This window comes from Pogoniulus pusillus, chromosome 15, assembly GCF_015220805.1.
Source record: "Pogoniulus pusillus isolate bPogPus1 chromosome 15, bPogPus1.pri, whole genome shotgun sequence".
NCBI lineage: Eukaryota > Metazoa > Chordata > Aves > Piciformes > Lybiidae > Pogoniulus > Pogoniulus pusillus.
The window spans coordinates 1,290,274-1,306,974 of NC_087278.1; the positions used below are offsets into that span (position 1 = coordinate 1,290,274).

Sequence of the window (16,701 nt, forward strand, 5' to 3'; positions counted from 1 at the left end):
TCCCAGCAACTCTTATTGAGCAGGGAATCCATCAGAGAGGAACTGAGAACTCGCGAGCAAGTAGGTCAATCGAAACGGACATTTAGGGTTTGCTATATCCTTCATCGGGAAGCCAAAGTGAGCTTTAATCCTCTGGATTTACTCAAGTCATCTTTGGTGGATGTTATTCCTGTACCTTTTCCTCAATATCCTGGGATTATTTTCCCCCTGGAGTTGTTTCCACACTGACTGCGTTTTTAAGAGGTTCTGAAGTGACATTTAACATCAGCCCTGGGTTTCACCTAAGCTTCCCAAGCATTTCAACACGAGGTCTTCATTAATCCATGCCTGTTACCAAGGGCTCCCTGCAGCACTGGGGATGTTTTTAAAGCCTTTATAGTACCTATTTCATTTCTATTGTCAGACCCCCAAAAAAAAAAGCAGCATATAGATATAGTTTAACTGTCCCTACGTAATCACGACAAGAGATTAATTAAAATGCCAAGATAGGAAACAATTTATTATAGAGAGAAGAAAAATTTCTCATCCAAAATATAGAAATCTGTACAACTTTTGCCACAATCAATATACATGAACTGTACAAATTTACACCAGTTCATAATTTACCAAATAAAAGATGACTAACAAAGTTCACAAAAGAGCTGGCGGTTTGTGGAAAAGACTTTTTTTTACCCAATTAAGAACAAGGAGAAAAAAAAAAGATAATACAAACCAGACCTCCACTTTCTAAAAATAAGAAGTTTACTCGAGTCTTAGAAAACTACAAGCTAGCAAATGTACAGAGAGCTGGCTGGTGCTAACACCACAGTTCAGACAGTGTCTTTAAGAGGGTCTCGTTTTAAAGCCTGTTGCCGCGGCAGGTTCTGCTCACTTGCTACTTTTGAGGCCGATCTAAAGATCTGACCAGTTCCCCAGGTCACACTCAAACTGGCTTTTTTATGTACATTTATACATGGGTGTTTTTAAGTGCTAGGTAAAAGTCTGAAAAAAAAAATGCAGGTTTCCAGTACTCTGCTGTTCAGGAAAGTCTTGGACTGAGCTGCCAAAAAACCGCTAAGGATTAATAAATGTCATAGTGCAAATTTACTCTGCCAGACCTACTGCAGAGAATCACTTTATCAACACAGATTTTGGGGGTGTGGGTGTTGTGTGTGTTTCAAAATTGGTGTAGACATTGAGATGCCTTGGGAGAAAACTGAGCCTTCCTAGATCTTCTTCATTCCCTAGCAAGCTGCAAGCATTTCGACTCACAGGCTATTAAATCACTGAAAGGTACTGTCCAAACTATGGCACTGTCGCTTTAAAGCATACCACTCTTTAACGTGTGCCAGGTCTTCACAGCTGTGACATGGGTTAAATTCCATAATCCATCCCCAGAGGTGCCCACCCAAAGTAAAAACCAAATTTAATCCATCCATTTTAAAGGTGTATCCATCCACAGACCATATCTTAACCCGATACAGTCATCATATTGTAGCTTTTGGAAGGGCTGGTTCTGCCCAAGAGGAGTTCCTCCTTACAGCTTATCCTGCTGTCTACCATTTGCACGTTGCTGTTAGTTTGGCTACCTCCTGCTGGCGCAGCTTCGTAGAGCACACAGATGGAGCCATCCTCCCCGATCCGATAGGACACTTCGTAGGGGTCAACCCATAGAGTGAGTTCGCTGGGAAGCAGCTGGAAGAGTTCCTGACTGCTCAATCCGATCCGCTGCGCCGCCTGCCCAATCAGAGGATCCATTTTGTGGTTGATCCGGATGCATCGGTAACCCGATCCCTTGCAGGGCTTTTCTGGGAACCAGTGGTGCTTGTAATGTTCTAAAACAGAAGCCAAACAGACCACAGGATTAATCCTCCTGAACCCTGCCCTCGGCAAGGCGCAGGGCGAGCGGTGCGCTGCGGCTCCTTGTTTCAGCTTCGAGTGATGCTCCAGAACCATCACAGCCTTGGGGTTGCCTTCTTTTAACCCCCACCCCGATGATTTATCCAAGTGCTGTGTCCCTCGGGAAGAACTCATGTGCCGAGTTACTGCTCGACAGCTACCCCAGGCAGCGAACGACGCCGGCCATCCATAAGGAGCGAAATACAACTTCCTACCCTTCAAACAGAAAGGAGACACAGGAGGGACCGCACACACAGGGCACACCTCGGGGGCGGCACAACTCCGCAAAGCGAGGAGGAAAAACAACAACAAAAAAGCACCTTCCCAGCAGCCTCTTGCGATCACACCCAGCCTTGGCTCCTCGCACTCTCAAGACCCAAAAATAACTAGGGGAAGGAGCTGGGCAGCATTTAGCGGCTGACTCAAGCTGTATTTCACCACCGCTCTTCCCACCCTGTTCCGTGTCAATGACTTCACCTACCTCGAGAGTTTTATCCCACCCAAGACCCTCCCCGTCGCTCTGAGGCTGCTCGTAGCCACCCCCAGGCACACCGGGACGGTGGCTCGGGCTTACAAAACCTCACCGGGCAGCCGCGAAGCAGCCCTCGCTACTTGATCCTAAGCGGGGCGGCGAGACGTTTCTAGAAGGGGAACTAAGCCTCATCGTCCACCGCTGAATTTTACTTGACCAAAAAAAGGCCAAGTTCTACGATTCTATCATTTTGTCCTTGCGGAAACCAGGCACTTTGAGGCCCTGGAGCTCAGTCCCGGGGTCTGGACTGCTCCGAACGCTTTGTCTACGGAGCCAAAAGGAGGCTGCCCGCTCGACGCCGAAGCCCCTTTTGTTTACAGCCCGCTCCCACCCACTGGGGGCCGGCACATCGGGAGAGGAAACCGAAGAGCACGGAGCTCCCCAACCCTTCCCCCGTGACGGCTCAGCCCCTCCGAGGGGGCCACTCTTCCCCTTTCCACTCCTCCTCGGCCGCCCGTGAGTGCCGGCGCTACAGAGGGCCGGGGAACGGCGCTGCTCCCCGAAGGGGGAGGATGGATTGAAGTGCGGAGCGGCTACCAGCGCACCCGCGCCGCCCTCACCTGCCAGCAGCTCCTGCAGGCTCTGACTGAAGGTCTGCAGCTGCCGCTCGTTCATCAGTCCCTTGGTCCGCAAAAACTTGGAGATGAAGCCCACGGCCGCGGCGATCTCACGTATCATGCTGGCCCGGGTGTACAGGGCGGGATGCATGGAGGCGGCGGCGGGCGGCAGCCAGCTCTCTGGGTCGGCCGGCGCCGGGACGGGACGGGGCGAATGGCGAGGAGCGAAACGGACGGGGCGCGGGGGCGAGTCGCGGCTCTAACTAGGCACGGTGCGGGCAGCGGAGCCCAGATCACATCCCGGGGGAGGCAGCCTCCGCCTCCTCTTCCTGCGGCACGGGGGCGGCGGCAGCAGCGGCGGCCGCGGCAGCGCACCCCGCATCTCCTGCTGCGAGGGGCGAAGGGAGCTGCCCGCCCGGCGACGCCTCATATAGCCGCCGCCGGCCGGAAGTGACGTCTGGGGCGTCGGGAACGCGCCTCCACCAATGGCGTGATCGCACCATTGTGACGGCAGGCGGCGGGGCGGAGCCGGCGGGTGGAGGGGGTGACGTAATTGACGGTAAACAAATAGAGACGGGGCCGCGCCGGTGCGCCGGGCGGGAGCGCGCCCGCCGTGCCGTGCCGTGCCGTGCCGTGCCGTGCCGTGCCGTGCCGTGCCGTGCCGTGCCGTGCCGGAGATCCGCGCACCGCCGTGGGCAGGGTCTGGGGGGGAACGGGTTGTGCAGCGTTGTGCGGCGCGCAACCTAGCGGCAGCGCGGGTGCCGCGTTCGGCCCCGCGGTCTGGGAGGGGAGCGGAGCGGAGCGGCGGACGTGCTCTGTGTCTGGGGAGAGCGGAGCCACGTCAGCGGCGGGGGCGGCAGGGAGGGAGCAGGACAGGGAGGGTCGGCCAGGAGCGCGTAGACGAGAGCGCGCAAGGGGCGCGGAGGGGGTTTGTTTTTGCGCTGCCGTTCCGGTTGGGCCAGGCCCCGCTCCGCATCGGGGCTGGTTTGTCGGTGAGCGGGGGCGTGCTCGGACATGTCTGCCCCACGTCGAGCCGGCTGCGGCAGGGTGCGGAGGGATCGGTGGTTGTTGATCTCCGTGGGCGCCGGAGCTGACGTGGCTTCTCCCCCCCTCTCCGTTCCCGGAGCCCTTCAAGATCAGACTTGCTGCGGTGCTGGGCAGTCTGATCTCGCTGGCAGTTTCCTTGCTGCCTGCGAGAGGGGGTGGCCACGCTGCCCGCTGAGGGTCCCTTCAGCCCGGTGCGATCTCCGTCGGCTGTCTCTCGGAGCCCCGGGGCTGTCCCAGCGGCACTGCTCCCGTCCCCGCTCTGGCTTTCTCCTCGCGTTTGTTTGCCGTAGCTGTAAGACCACCTCGGAGCCAGGGTTTGCACGCAAGCCCCCCGGGGAGCAGCCAAGGCTTGCCTCTGGGCGGCTGTGGGGCACCAGCCACATGGGCACAGGCCGGGCAAAGGGCTGGGCGCCAGGGCAGGGGGCTGCAAAAGGGCCACGGAGAGTCACAGCTCGCCTTGGGTTGGAAGAGACCCTCTAAGGTCATCACATCCAACCCCTCTGCAGTGAGCAGGGACACCTCCAACTGGGCAGGGTTGCTCAGAGGCCCCGTCAGGTTTGATCTTGAACATCTCTGGGGATGGGAGCTCTGCCACGCTTGTGGGCGATGTATCCCAGCATTTCACCACTCCCTGCCAAGAACTTTCTCCCCGTGTCCAGCTTCAGCCTCCCCTGCTCCGGTTTCAAACCTATGCCACTCATCCAAGCCCTTCTAAACAGTCCCTCCTCAGCCTTCCTGTAGGTCCCCTTCAGATCCTGAAATGAAACAGTTCTGCCCAGAGCCTGCTTTTCCCCAGGCTGAGCCATCCCAGTGCTCTGGCCAAGCTGCAGCCCTGGTGGGTTGGGGGCATCCCAGCAATGCAGCTTTCCAGTCCTCCCTGCACCTCCTGTGCTCTGCTGAGCAGCACAGACTCCCTGGGGCATGTACAACTGTCCCAGCTGTGCTGCCACTTCCAAACAGCAAACCCCATAGGTTCCCAGACCTGCCTGGATGTGTTTCTGTGTAGCCTGCCCTAGGTGATCCTACTTTGGCAGGGGGAGGGTTGGATTGGATGATCTCCAGAGGTCCCTTCTGACTGTAAGGGTCACAGAGCACTGGAATAGGCTCCCTAGGGAGGTCCTGAAGTCTCCATCTCTGGAGACTTTCAGGGCCTGTCTGGATGTGTTCCTCTGTGTTAGTGTTGTCCTACTCTGGCAGGGGGGTTGGACTCAATGATCTCCTTGAGTCTCTTCCAACCCCTAACATCCTGTGACCCCTAATACTCTGAGGCTATGATGAGTGGACTAAGGTACTTGGCTAGCAATGGCCAAAAAGGCTGCAAAGCCTCAAGCCTCCAAATGCCCCCCGTGTCTGTCACAGAATCACAGCATTAAGCAGGTTGGAAAAGACCTTTGAGACCATCAGGTCCAACCTATCACCCATCACCTTCTAATTAACTATGGCACTAACTTCCTCATCCAGGCTCCCTTTAAACACTCCAGGGATGATGACTCCACAAACAAGCAGCATCTCCTTCTACCAAATCTCCTGGACAACAGAAACCACCTCAAGGAGGCACAGAGTAGGACTCAATGCTCCTATCTTCCTGCAGAACCAAAGGGAAGATGAAAGAGGCAGCTTAAGGCAATTGCCCCCCACACTTTTGGTTAAAAACTCAAAACTCTATGGTAGAAAACTGATTCTTCCCCCCCTGGTGTGTGCCCTGCCCTATGCAAAGCTGCAATTGAAATACAGCCTGGTATTTACATGTTGGGAAGAGGTTCTTCACCACGAGGGTGGTGAAACACTGGCACAGGTTGCCCAGGGAGGTTGTGGATGCTCCCTCCCTAGAGGTGTTTGAGGCCAGGCTGGATGAGGCTCTGAGGGTAGGGTGTGCCTGCCCATGGCAGAGGGGTTGGAACAGGCTGATCCTTGTGGACCCTTCCAACGCTGACTGATTCTGTGATTCCTCAACTATAAGTGAGTAGATTCAGCCTGGGTGTTAGGAAGAAGTTGTTCAGCAGGAGGGTGGTGAGAGCCTGGCAGGGGCTGCCCAGGGAGGTGGTGGAAGCCTGATCCCTGGAGGTGTTTCAGGCCAGGCTGGATGAGGCTGTGTGCAGCCTGCTCTGGTGTGAGGTGTCCCTGGGCATGGCAGGGGGCTTGGAACTGTCTGATCCTTGTGGTCCCTTCCAGCCCTGACTGACTCTGTGATTCTTCTAGTCAGAAGATCAGAAATCAGGCAGTTAAGGGCACAAGAATAACACAAAGTTAACTGCTAAGATTTCTCCTTCAGTAAAAACAGAAATGAAGTAAAATACAGAGGTGAAATGATTTGAATAAAAGCTGAAAGCCAACCACATTTGCTTGTCTGGTGTGAAAAGATGGACCTGAAAAGTGCTTTTGGACTTTCCTCTTGCACTCAGATTCTCTACAAAAAGCAACTCTGCCCAAACACCTTCACAAGAGAGTTCTGAGAGCTTTGGGTTTCCAGCTTTTATTGCCTACTGAAAGCGTGGGTGTGGGTTCTAGAGCACAGCCTCATCTGGTTCCTGGTCTGGATCAGAAAGACACCTCCCACTAGACCAGGATGCTCAAGGATTCATCCAGCCTGGCGCTGAACACCTCCTGGGTGGTTGTGGAGCGCAGAAACAGCTGCAGCCAGAGAGGAGGCATTCTGCTGGGTCACTAGTGCAGGATCCTCATCAGTGATACCTTAGTGGCAGGGTTGTTCAGGAGGTCATAGAATCCAGCAGGCTGGAGGAGAGCTCCAAGCTCACCCAGCCCAACCTAGCACCCAGGGGTGGCCAACCAGACCATGGCACTAAGTGCCCCAGCCAGGCTTGGCTTCAACACCTCCAGCCATGGGCACTCCACCACCTCCCTGGGCAGCCCATTCCAATGCCAATCACTCTCTCTGCCATCAACTTCATCCCAACATCCAGCCTGAACCTGCCCTGGCACAGCTTGAGGCCAAAGTGCAGAACCCTGCACTTGGCCTTGTTCAGTCTCATCCCATTGGCCTCTGCCCACCCATGCAGCCTGGCCAGGTCCCTCTGCAGGGCTCTGCTACCCTCCAACAGCTCCACAGCTGCTCCTAGCTTGGTGTCACCTGCAGACTCACTGCTGCTGGACTCAATCCCCTGCTCCAGATCATCAATAAATGCATTGAGCAGGACTGGGCCTTTTTCAGCCGTGTGATCTTTGGAATGAAGCAGAGGCCCTAGGGAGGAGAAAAGAAAGAAAGAAGGGTGTGTGGTGCTGTAATTAAAGGCTGGGGCCTAATGAATATGCACAAGAGGCTGGAATTAAGGTTGTGCTGGCACCCCAGCTTCTGCTCTTGCCCAACTTTTGAGCAGCACAGTGCAACCTTGACAACATTTGTGTCCTTTTGGCTGGAGCTGTTGCTCCCTCTTTGTCTGGGGAGAGCTCAGCACTTTGGGACTCCTGTCATGATGGAAGGAAGAGATGGGAGGAGAGGCTGCTTTTACCTGTCACACACACCACAGACATCCTGCAGCTCTTGCAGCAAGTCCTTCTCCCTGCTTCTCCTGGAGGAAGCTACTGAATGTTCTTTGTTTCGTGGATTCATAGGTTGGTGGAGTGGTTTGGGTTGGAAGGGGCCTTGAAGATCACCTGGTTTTAAGCCCCCTGCTATGAGCAGGGACAGCTGCCTCTACACCAGGTTGTCCTTTGTCAACCCAGCACCACCATGGCCACTAAACCACATCCTCCCCCAGCACCCCCAGCTCCCTCTCCTTGGGGCTGCTCTCCAGCAGTCACCTCTGCAGTTTATTGTCCCTGCCCAGGTGCAGGACTCTGCCCATGTCCTTGTTGAACCTCCTCTGGCTCCTCTGTGCCCAGCTCTGTCTATCCAGGTCTTGTTGGCAGTTCCATCCCTTCCTGGATGGCAGTTTTGTGGGCGAAGAATCAGGTGGGAAAGAATGAAACCAATGCCAGACCCATAAGCTGCCCAGAGATGTTGTTGTGCAGCTGCCCTGATGTGTGAAAGCTTCAAACATGCTTGTGTGGGACTGGTTTTGTTCACCCCTTCCAAGGGGCTGTGCTGCATGCCTGGAAGTGACCTGGCTGCCTGCTCCCCTTGCAACTCGAGCTCCTTCCCCAGCAGCAGTGATCCAGCCTGAACAGCCAGGGACTTATTCTGCTGGAGTCACTCATCTTGTGAGTGATCTCCTTGGCTTTTTTGGGGTTATCCATATCATTGCCAATGAACAAGGCTGTCATTGTATAGGGCACATAACCCTGGGCTTGCATCTCAGAGCTCCCCCTGCACGCTTCATTCTTCCGCCCCAGAGGTGCGCCCTAAATTCAGCAATCTGCTTTGTCCTCTGCTGCCTATGAGTTACCAATCCCTGGCAAGGGAAAAAAGGGGCAGGAAAGCTTCCCAGTTTTTAATGGCACTATTTTTTACAGACCAAGAGAGCTATCTGTCTTGTTAATGAAAGATTAGAGGGTAGATGTGCTAGTCAGCTGGTGACAAACTGCCCAGCAGGCAGCTGTGTGCTGCACAGGGAGGGGATTCTGCTGCTCTGCTCTGCTCTGCTCAGACCTTCTTTGCAGTGAGGGTGGTGAGACACTGGCAGAGGTTGAGGGTGGTGAGACATTGGCACAGGTTGGGGGTGGTGAGAGATTGGCACAAGTTTGCCAGGGAGGCTGTGGAGCACAGAAGCACAGAATGGGATCAAAGATCACATTGGGTGCTTCTGTGCTCCACAACCTCCCTGAAGGTGTTCAAAGCCAGGTTGGATGCAGCCTTGGGCAACCTGAGCTAGCAGGAAGGTGTCTCTGCCCATGGCAGGGGGGGTTGGAACTGGATGAGCTTGGAGGTCTCTTCCAACCCAACCCAATCTTTGAATCTGTCTTCACCAGCTGACCTTTCGTGCTCAGGCAGTTCTCACACAGCCCTACAAGACAGAGTAGTGGGATGATGTCCACAGAGGAAGAGCTTCAACTTAAGCCTTCTTCCTCCCATTGAATGCTTCATCATCAGGCTGTGGACTGTCCTGGTGTGGTTGTATCTGGACTGGTGGTTCTGTGCTGTGTAGAACAGCAGAGCAGAGCTCTCCGGGGAGCTGCTTGGTAGCACTGGAGGAAGAGGGAGAGGGCTCGAAGCGCAAGCAGAGGAAGGCAGCTACCTTTATCCCACCAAACAAGGAGGAATTCTGGTTTTTAAAGACAAGGCTGAGGGAAGCAGAAGAAGAAATCTTGACAGCAGAAAGATGGAGTTCCGTGGAACGAGGTCATTAATTGTGATTGAGCTTAAGCAGATGCCTCAGAGAGAGACCTGCATCGCGGAGCGAGCGAGCCTCTGCTTTTGCATGGAGAACATTGAACCCATGAGAAGGAGCTGCACAGCTCCTCTGAGCCTAGCAAAGCACAGCCCCCTGCTCCAGATCCTTTCTGCCTTCTGCTTCCAGCTGCCACCTTCAAACAGTGACCATTTCCTTCCCCCCTACCCTCTGTGTTTCAGGCATTTCCAGAGCCAGAGGCACAAGAAGCTGCTTTGGTGCCCAACAGCAAAAGATGTGCCTGAGCTGTGTGGGAGGAGCTGCTCGGTTCTTCCCTGCAGCCCTGGAGACACACTGCATCCTTCCAGCAGCATCAAGTGTTCCTGAGAGCAGGGAACAGAGTGTTCCAGCAGGATCTCACACACACAAGTAAAGACAGAGAGCCATTTGCTGCCTGACTACGCAGCCTGTTGAGACAAGATCCTCAGGCTGCAGAGGATGAACCTCCTCTCTCTCAACTCCTTTTGTGCCCTTTGCCTTCAGGCTGCAAAGGATGAACCTCCTCTCTCTCAACTCCTTTTGTGCCCTTTGCCTTATTTGTTTTAATCTGAATTATTTAAGAGGACTCTCTGATTATTTTTTTGTTCCAAATTGATTTATCTGTTTGGTTTTTTCCCCCTTCCCTTTAGGATGACTGAATTGCAGAGTGCCAGGATGGAAGGATCCCAAGGATACAGTCATAGAATGGGTTAGGTTGGAAGGGATCTCAGAGCTCAGCCAGTTCCAACTCCCTGCCACAGGCAGGGACACCTCCCACTAGAACAGGTTGCTCAAGGTCTCATCCAACCTGGTCCTGAACAACTTCAGGGAGGTTGTGGAGCACAACCTCCCTGGGAAACCTGTGCCAGTGTCTCAGCACCCTCACTGCAAACAACTTCTTCCTCACATCCACTTCCAATCTCCCCTCTGCCACTTCAAACCAATTCCTCCTCCTCCTCCTCCTCCTCCTCCTCCTCCTCCTCCTCCTCCTCCTCCTCCTCCTCCTCCTCCTCCTCCTCCTCCTCCTCCTCCTCCTCCTCCTCCTCCTCCTCCTCCTCCTCCTCCTCCTCCTCCTCCTCCTCCTCCTCCTCCTCCTCCTCCTCCTCCTCCTCCTCCTCTCATCACCAGACCTTGTCAATAGTCCCTCCCCAGCCCTCCTGCAGCCCCCTGCAGATCCTGCAAGGCCACTCCAAGCTCTCCTGGAAGCCTTCTCCTCTGCAGGCTGCACAGCCCCAACTCTCTCAGCCTGTGCTCAGAGCAGAGCTGCTGCAGCCCTCTCAGCATCTTGGTGGCCTCCTCTGCACTGCCTCCAACACTTCCATGCCCTGCTTGTGCTGGGGGCTCCAGAGCTGCCCCCAGGAGTGCAGGTGGGGTGTGAGGAGAGCAGAGCCAAGGGGCAGAATCCCCTCCCTTGCCCTGTGCCCACACTGCTCTGGCTGCAGCCCAGCACAGGGTTGTGTCTGGGCTGCACTCACCCTGCAGGCTCCTGTGGAGCTTTGCATCAGCCCAGACCCCCAGGGCCTGTTCCTCAGGGCTGCAGTGATGCAGTAAGGGTGGTGAGACACAGGCACAGGCTGAGGGTGGTGAGACACAGGCACAGGTTTCCCAGGGAGGTTGTGGAGCACAGAAGCACAGAATGGGATCAAAGATCACATTGGGTGCTTCTGTGCTCCACAACCTCCCTGAAGGTGTTCAAAGCCAGGTTGGATGCAGCCTTGGGCAGCCTGAGCTAGCAGGAAGGTCTCTGCCTATGGTGTGTGGGGGGGGTGGGTTGGAACTGGATGATCTTTAAGCTCCCTTCCAACCCAACCCATCCTGTGCCCAAGCTGTTTGTGTGCCCAGGGTTGTATTTAATGCCTTGCCCACACTTTGCCCTCCCTCACCCAATACCATAACAGAAGATTCAGTTGTGGCTCTTTTGTTTAGTTGCCCCTAGGCACTGACCTGCTTTGCTTTCATGGCAATAAGATCACCCTCAGCTTTTACAAGCAACTACAGCTGGGAATGGCCAAAAATATAATAAAAAATGAAATACAGCAAAAAGAGAGCTTTGTCCCCCCCCCCCTTTTAATTATTCACCCTTCTCAGATGAACTCACAGGGAAGCCTTGAAACTTCTTTCATGTTCATAGCCTTTAATTCAATTAAGGCCCTAAGCTAAAGCAAATTGCTAGCAGGAGTCAGAGGCTATTGCTGCTGATAACAGAAGAGAGTTGATGTCACACTAACAGTTGGGTGCTGAGCTTTCTGCTCTGCAGCACAGAATCAGAGCATCAGCCAGGCTGGAAGAAATAAACCCCAAAAAGCAAAGCAGCTTCCAGAGTGTTGCACAGACACATTAAAGTGATGCCCCCAGGTATCACAGACCCATAGAATGCAGCAGGCTGGCAGAGAGCTCCAAGCTCAGCCAGCCCAACCTAGCACCCAGCCCTGCCCAACCAACCAGACCATGGCACTAAGTGCCCCAGCCAGGCTTGGCTGCAACACCTCCAGCCATGGGCACTGCACCACCTCCCTGGGCAGCCCATTCCAATGCCAATCACTCTCTCTGACAACAGCTTCCTAACAACATCCAGCCCAGACCTGCCCTGGCACAGCTTGAGGCTGTGTCCCCTTCTTCTGTTGCTGGCTGCCTGGCAGCAGAGCCCAACCCCACCTGGCTACAGCCTCCCTGCAGGCAGCTGCAGGCAGCAATGAGCTCTGCCCTGAGCCTCCTCTGCTGCAGGCTGCACCCCCCCCAGCTCCCTCAGCCTCTCCTCACAGGGCTGTGCTCCAGGCCCCTCCCCAGCCTTGCTGCCCTTCTCCAAACACCTTCCAGCACCTCAACAGCTCTCTGCAATGGAGGAGCCCAGAACTGGACACAGCACTCCAGGGGTGGCCTGAGCAGTGCTGAGCACAGGGGCACAAGAACCTCCCTTGTGCTGCTGCCCACACTGCTCCTGAGCCAGCCCAGGATGCCATTGGCTCTGCTGCCCACCTGGGCACTGCTGCCTCCTCTGCAGCTCCTCTCTGCCAGCACCCCCAGGGCCCTCTCTGCCTGGCTGCTCTCAGCCACTCTGGCCCCAGCCTGCAGTGCTGCTTGGGGTTGTTGCAGCCAAAATGCAGAACCCTGCACTTGGCCTTGTTCAGTCTCACCCCATTGGCCTGTGCCCACCCATGCAGCCTGGCCAGGTCCCTCTGCAGGGCTCTGCTACCCTCCAACAGCTCCACAGCTGCTCCTGGTTTGGTGTCCTCTGCAAACTGACTGCTGCTGGACTCAATCTCCTGCTCCAGATCATCAATAAAGATATTGAACAGGACCAGGACCAGCACTGCTCCCTGGGGCACACCACTGGTGCCAGCTGCCAACTTGAATTCATTTTTCCCCTGGAACTATTGTATGAGAAGAGTAATCCACATAGAATCCTGGCATCATAGAATCATAGAACCACAGAATCACAGAATCAGTCAGGGCTGGAAGGCACCACAAGGCTCAGCCAGTTCCAACCCCCCTGCCATGCCCAGGGACACCTCACACCAGAGCAGGCTGTGCACAGCCTCAGCCAGCCTGGCCTGAAACATCTCCAGGGATCAGGCTTCCAGCACCTCCCGGGGCAACTCCTGCCAGGCTCTCACCAACCTCCTGCTGAACAACTTCTTTCAAATCTCCAGGCTGACTCTTCCCATTCCCAGCTTTGTTCCACCCCCCCCAGTCCTATCCTGACAACTTTTAAAGTCCCTCCCCAGCTTTCTTGTAGCCCCCTTCAGATCCTGGAAGGCCACAAGAAGGTCCCCTGGGAGCCTTCTCCTCTCCAGCCCCAACTGCCTCAGTCTCTCCTCACAGCAGAGCAGCTCCAGGCCCTCTGCTCCTCCTCCTGGCCCTTCTCTGGACACCTTCCAGCACCTCCACAGCCCTCTTGCCCCAGGGGCTCTAGAACTGGAGTTTTTCACACCTTGGGCTTGCTCTGCCCCTCCTGAGGATGCCCACACTGCCTGACCTCATTAATGCTCTTGTTTCTGGGCGCTGTAGTGGGAAGTGATTCCACAACCATATTGTAGTGCTGCCCCTGGGCTGCTTTCATGGCTGCTCCCTTCTGCATCTGCCTAATTGATGTAGGCATTTATAGCACATTGACCACTCCAGGGGCTCCCTCTCCCTGGGGAACTGAGCAAACCATATGGCATGGAGCTGTCAGCTCTTGCCTCTGCTGCTGGGAAGCCCTGGGTGCTCTGGCCCAGCAGGTCTGCACACCAGCTCCACGGGGAAAAGCAGTAACAGTGCAAGAGCTGCAACCATTTGGAATGCAGGGAGCACTTCATAGGGGATGCTACCGTGGGTTGGGCTGGAAGGGATCTTCAAGATCCTACTTTGCTCTCCTGAGACCCCACCTGCAGCCCTGGGGGCAGCTCTGGAGCCCCCAGTACAAGCAGGACATGGAAGTGTTGGAGGCAGTGCAGAGGAGGCCACCAAGATGCTGAGAGGGCTGCAGCAGCTCTGCTCTGAGCACAGGCTGAGAGAGTTGGGGCTCAGCAGCCTGGAGAGGAAAAGGCTCCCAGGAGAGCTTGGAGTGGCCTTGCAGGATGTGAAGGGGGCTGCAGGAGTGCTGGGGAGGGACTAGTGACAAGGTCTGGTGATGAGAGGAGGAGGAAGAATGGGTTTGAAGTGGCAGAGGGGAGATTGGAAGTGGATGTGAGGAAGAAGTTGTTTGCAGTGAGGGTGGTGAGACACTGGCACAGGTTGAGAGTGGTGAGACACTGGCACAGGTTTCCCAGGGGGGTTGTGGAGCACAGAAACACCCAATGTGATCAAAGATCACAGGGAGGAACAGGGATCAGCTCACCAGGAGGAACAGGGATCAGCTCACAGGGAGGAACAGGGATCAGCTCACCAGGAGGAGCAGGGATCAGCTCACCAGGAGGAGCAGGGATCAGCTCACCAGGAGGAGCAGGGATCAGCTCACCAGGAGGAGCAGGGATCAGCTCACAGGGAGGAACAGGAATCAGCTCACCAGGAGGAGCAGGGATCAGCTCACCAGGAGGAACAGGGATCAGCTCACAGGGAGGAACAGGGATCAGCTCACCAGGAGGAGCAGGGATCAGCTCACCAGGAGGAACAGGGATCAGCTCACAGGGAGGAACAGGGATCAGCTCACCAGGAGGAACAGGGATCAGCTCACCAGGAGGAACAGGGATCAGCTCACCAGGAGGAGCAGGGATCAGCTCACAGGGAGGAGCAGGGATCAGCTCACAGGGAGGAGCAGGGATCAGCTCACAGCCCTGCCCTCACCATTTGGCCCTCAATAAAGGCAAGGGAGAAGGCGAAGGGAGGCAGAGGACTGAGTGCAGGTGGAAGGGGAAGAATATCAAAAGCTGCTTCGAATTGGTTTATAGCAAGGAAGGAGCTTTTGAAATCATTTGAATTACAAAGGGTGGAAGCTTATTGTTCCAGCCAGTTATTGTCTCTGAGCCACGGGGGGCATCTCAAGAGGGAGAAAGGAGGTGGAGCAGGATGGAGGAGGCAGTTTCTTACCAGCATGTTGCCTGTGCTGGCAGAAGGGAAACCCTTACCTGGTCAGGACCTGTTTAGTTAGATCAGCCTGGTCCTGGGCACAGGCAGGCTGCAAGGGGAAAGGGATACCAAGGGAGTGTGAGAGAGTTGGAGAACTATTTGCTTCCCTCCCTAGAGCTGTATCCATCTGCAGCACAGCACAAACCTGTATCCTCTCCTGTGATGCTGGCTTCAGTCCTAGCTGGAGCTTCTGGGTGTGAGGAAACAGTGAGGAAGTGTGGAAGGGCAGGAAGTGGAGCTGGCATCCTCTATGTCCTGTGGGAGCTGAGCTCAGCCTCTTGTGGCTCTAGCACCTGGGAGAGGACTCCACAGGTAGAGAGGTGCACACCATGGTGCTGTGTGCTGCCTGCACCAGGGAAGCCTAAGGGAGCAGCTGTGCTACAGAACTGATCCTTCCCAGTGACTGAGCTCAAGAGGCTGCCAGGTGCCAGAGATGATGCAAAACCTAAGCTGCTGCCATTGCTGGGCAGAGAGGAGAAGCTGAAGAGCTACTGCACATTGCAGCTCCCCTCACATGGCTGAGCAGATCTCCAGAGCAAATCTGCTAGGGCAGGCTCACAGATGCCAGGGGTTGGAAGGGACCCAAAGACCTCATCCAGTCCAAGCCCCTGCCAGAGCAGGACCACACAATCCAGCTCAGGGCACACAGCAACACATCCAGACAGGCCTGGAAAGGCTCCACAGAAGGAGACTCCACAGCCTCTCTGGGCAGCCTGTGCCAGTCTCTGGGACTCTTCCAGGCAAGAAGTTCCCCTTGTGCTGAGCTGGAACCTCCTGTGCTGCAGCTTCCATCCATTGCTGCTTGTCCTGTGCCAGGCAGCAGTGAGCAGAGCCTGTCCCCCCCTCCTGACCCCCAGCCCTCAGAGATTTAGAGACATTGATTCAATCCCCTCTCAGTCTTCTCTTCTCCAGACTGAGCAGCCCCAGGGCCCTCAGCCTCTCCTCACCAGGCACTGCTCCAAGATCACAAATCACAGGTTGAGGGAGGTGAGACACTGGCACAGGCTGAGGGTGCTGAGACACTGGCAGAGGTTTCCCAGGGAGGTTGTGGAGCACAGAAGCACAGAATGGGATCAAAGATCACATTGGGTGCTTTTGTGCTCCACAACCACCCTGGAACTGTTCAAGGTCAGGTTGGATGAGGTCTTGAGCAACCTGAGCTAGCAGGAGGTGTCCCTTGCCCATGGCAGGAGGGTTGGAACTGGCTGAGCTTTAATGTCCCTCCCAATGCCAACCCTTCTGCGAGTGCCTGAACAGCCAAAGCAGCTCCAGCCCTGGCTCCTTCTGTCCAGCCTCTAAGCTTCTCAGCAGCTCTTGGCTGGATCCCCTGCACCCAGCAAGCCCCTGTTTGTCCCAAGCTTTCCTAATCATGCACCTCAAATGTCTGCCTCCTCTTAATTTGGACACTTTCAAAGCAGGTGCAGCTATCACCTGATTGCAGTTTACACACAGCCCTAATCAACATATTGCAGCCTGGGAACTGCTGTGCTGTGCTCATTCCATTCAAAGGAAAGAAGCTGGGAGAGGTCTGAGGGCCTGGGTGCAGGAGAAAACTCAAACACTTAAAAACAAAACAGGACAAAAGGAAGAAGAGAGAAAAGAAAGGGGAAAAAAAGGGGAAAAAAATCTTAAAGGGAACAAAAAGAAAAAGGAGAAGAAAGGAAAACTAAAAAGCACCAAACCACTTCTTGCACTGTGCAGGCAGCTGAGGCTAAGCCTTTCCCACTCATTGCATAATGCTGCTCACATTATGCCCCTGGAAACCTGTCCAGGTGTGTTTCCCACTGCCTGGAATCATGGGGTTGGTGGAAACAGGATCTTGAAAACGCTGACGTTGGCTTTCAGTCCACTGCTCATTGCCAAGGAAATACTCTGC

The 16,701-nt window shown here is 55.1% G+C and overlaps 1 protein-coding gene across 1 annotated transcript; it reads right to left on the reverse strand.

Moving 5' to 3' along the window:
• Window positions 1-472: 472 nt before the first annotated feature.
• BTG1 (BTG anti-proliferation factor 1) lies at window positions 473-3,385 on the reverse strand. Its single transcript, XM_064154911.1, has 2 exons — window positions 2,971-3,385; window positions 473-1,814 (listed from the first exon to the last, which is right to left on the reverse strand). The coding sequence occupies exons 1-2, from the start codon at window positions 3,116-3,118 to the stop codon at window positions 1,450-1,452; spliced, it is 513 nt and encodes a 170-aa protein (XP_064010981.1). The 5' UTR covers window positions 3,119-3,385; the 3' UTR covers window positions 473-1,449.
• Window positions 3,386-16,701: the final 13,316 nt, after the last annotated feature.

What these genes read in the sequence shown, in the direction of transcription:
- BTG1 (XM_064154911.1), bottom strand. Translation starts at nt 3,118, where the DNA reads ATGCATCCCGCCCTGTACACCCGGGCCAGCATGATACGTGAGATCGCC. An exon ending in CCTGCAGGAGCTGCTGGCAG is followed by an intron (nt 1,815 to 2,970) that starts GTGAGGGCGGCG and finishes CTTCTGTTTTAG; the next exon opens with AACATTACAAGCACCACTGG.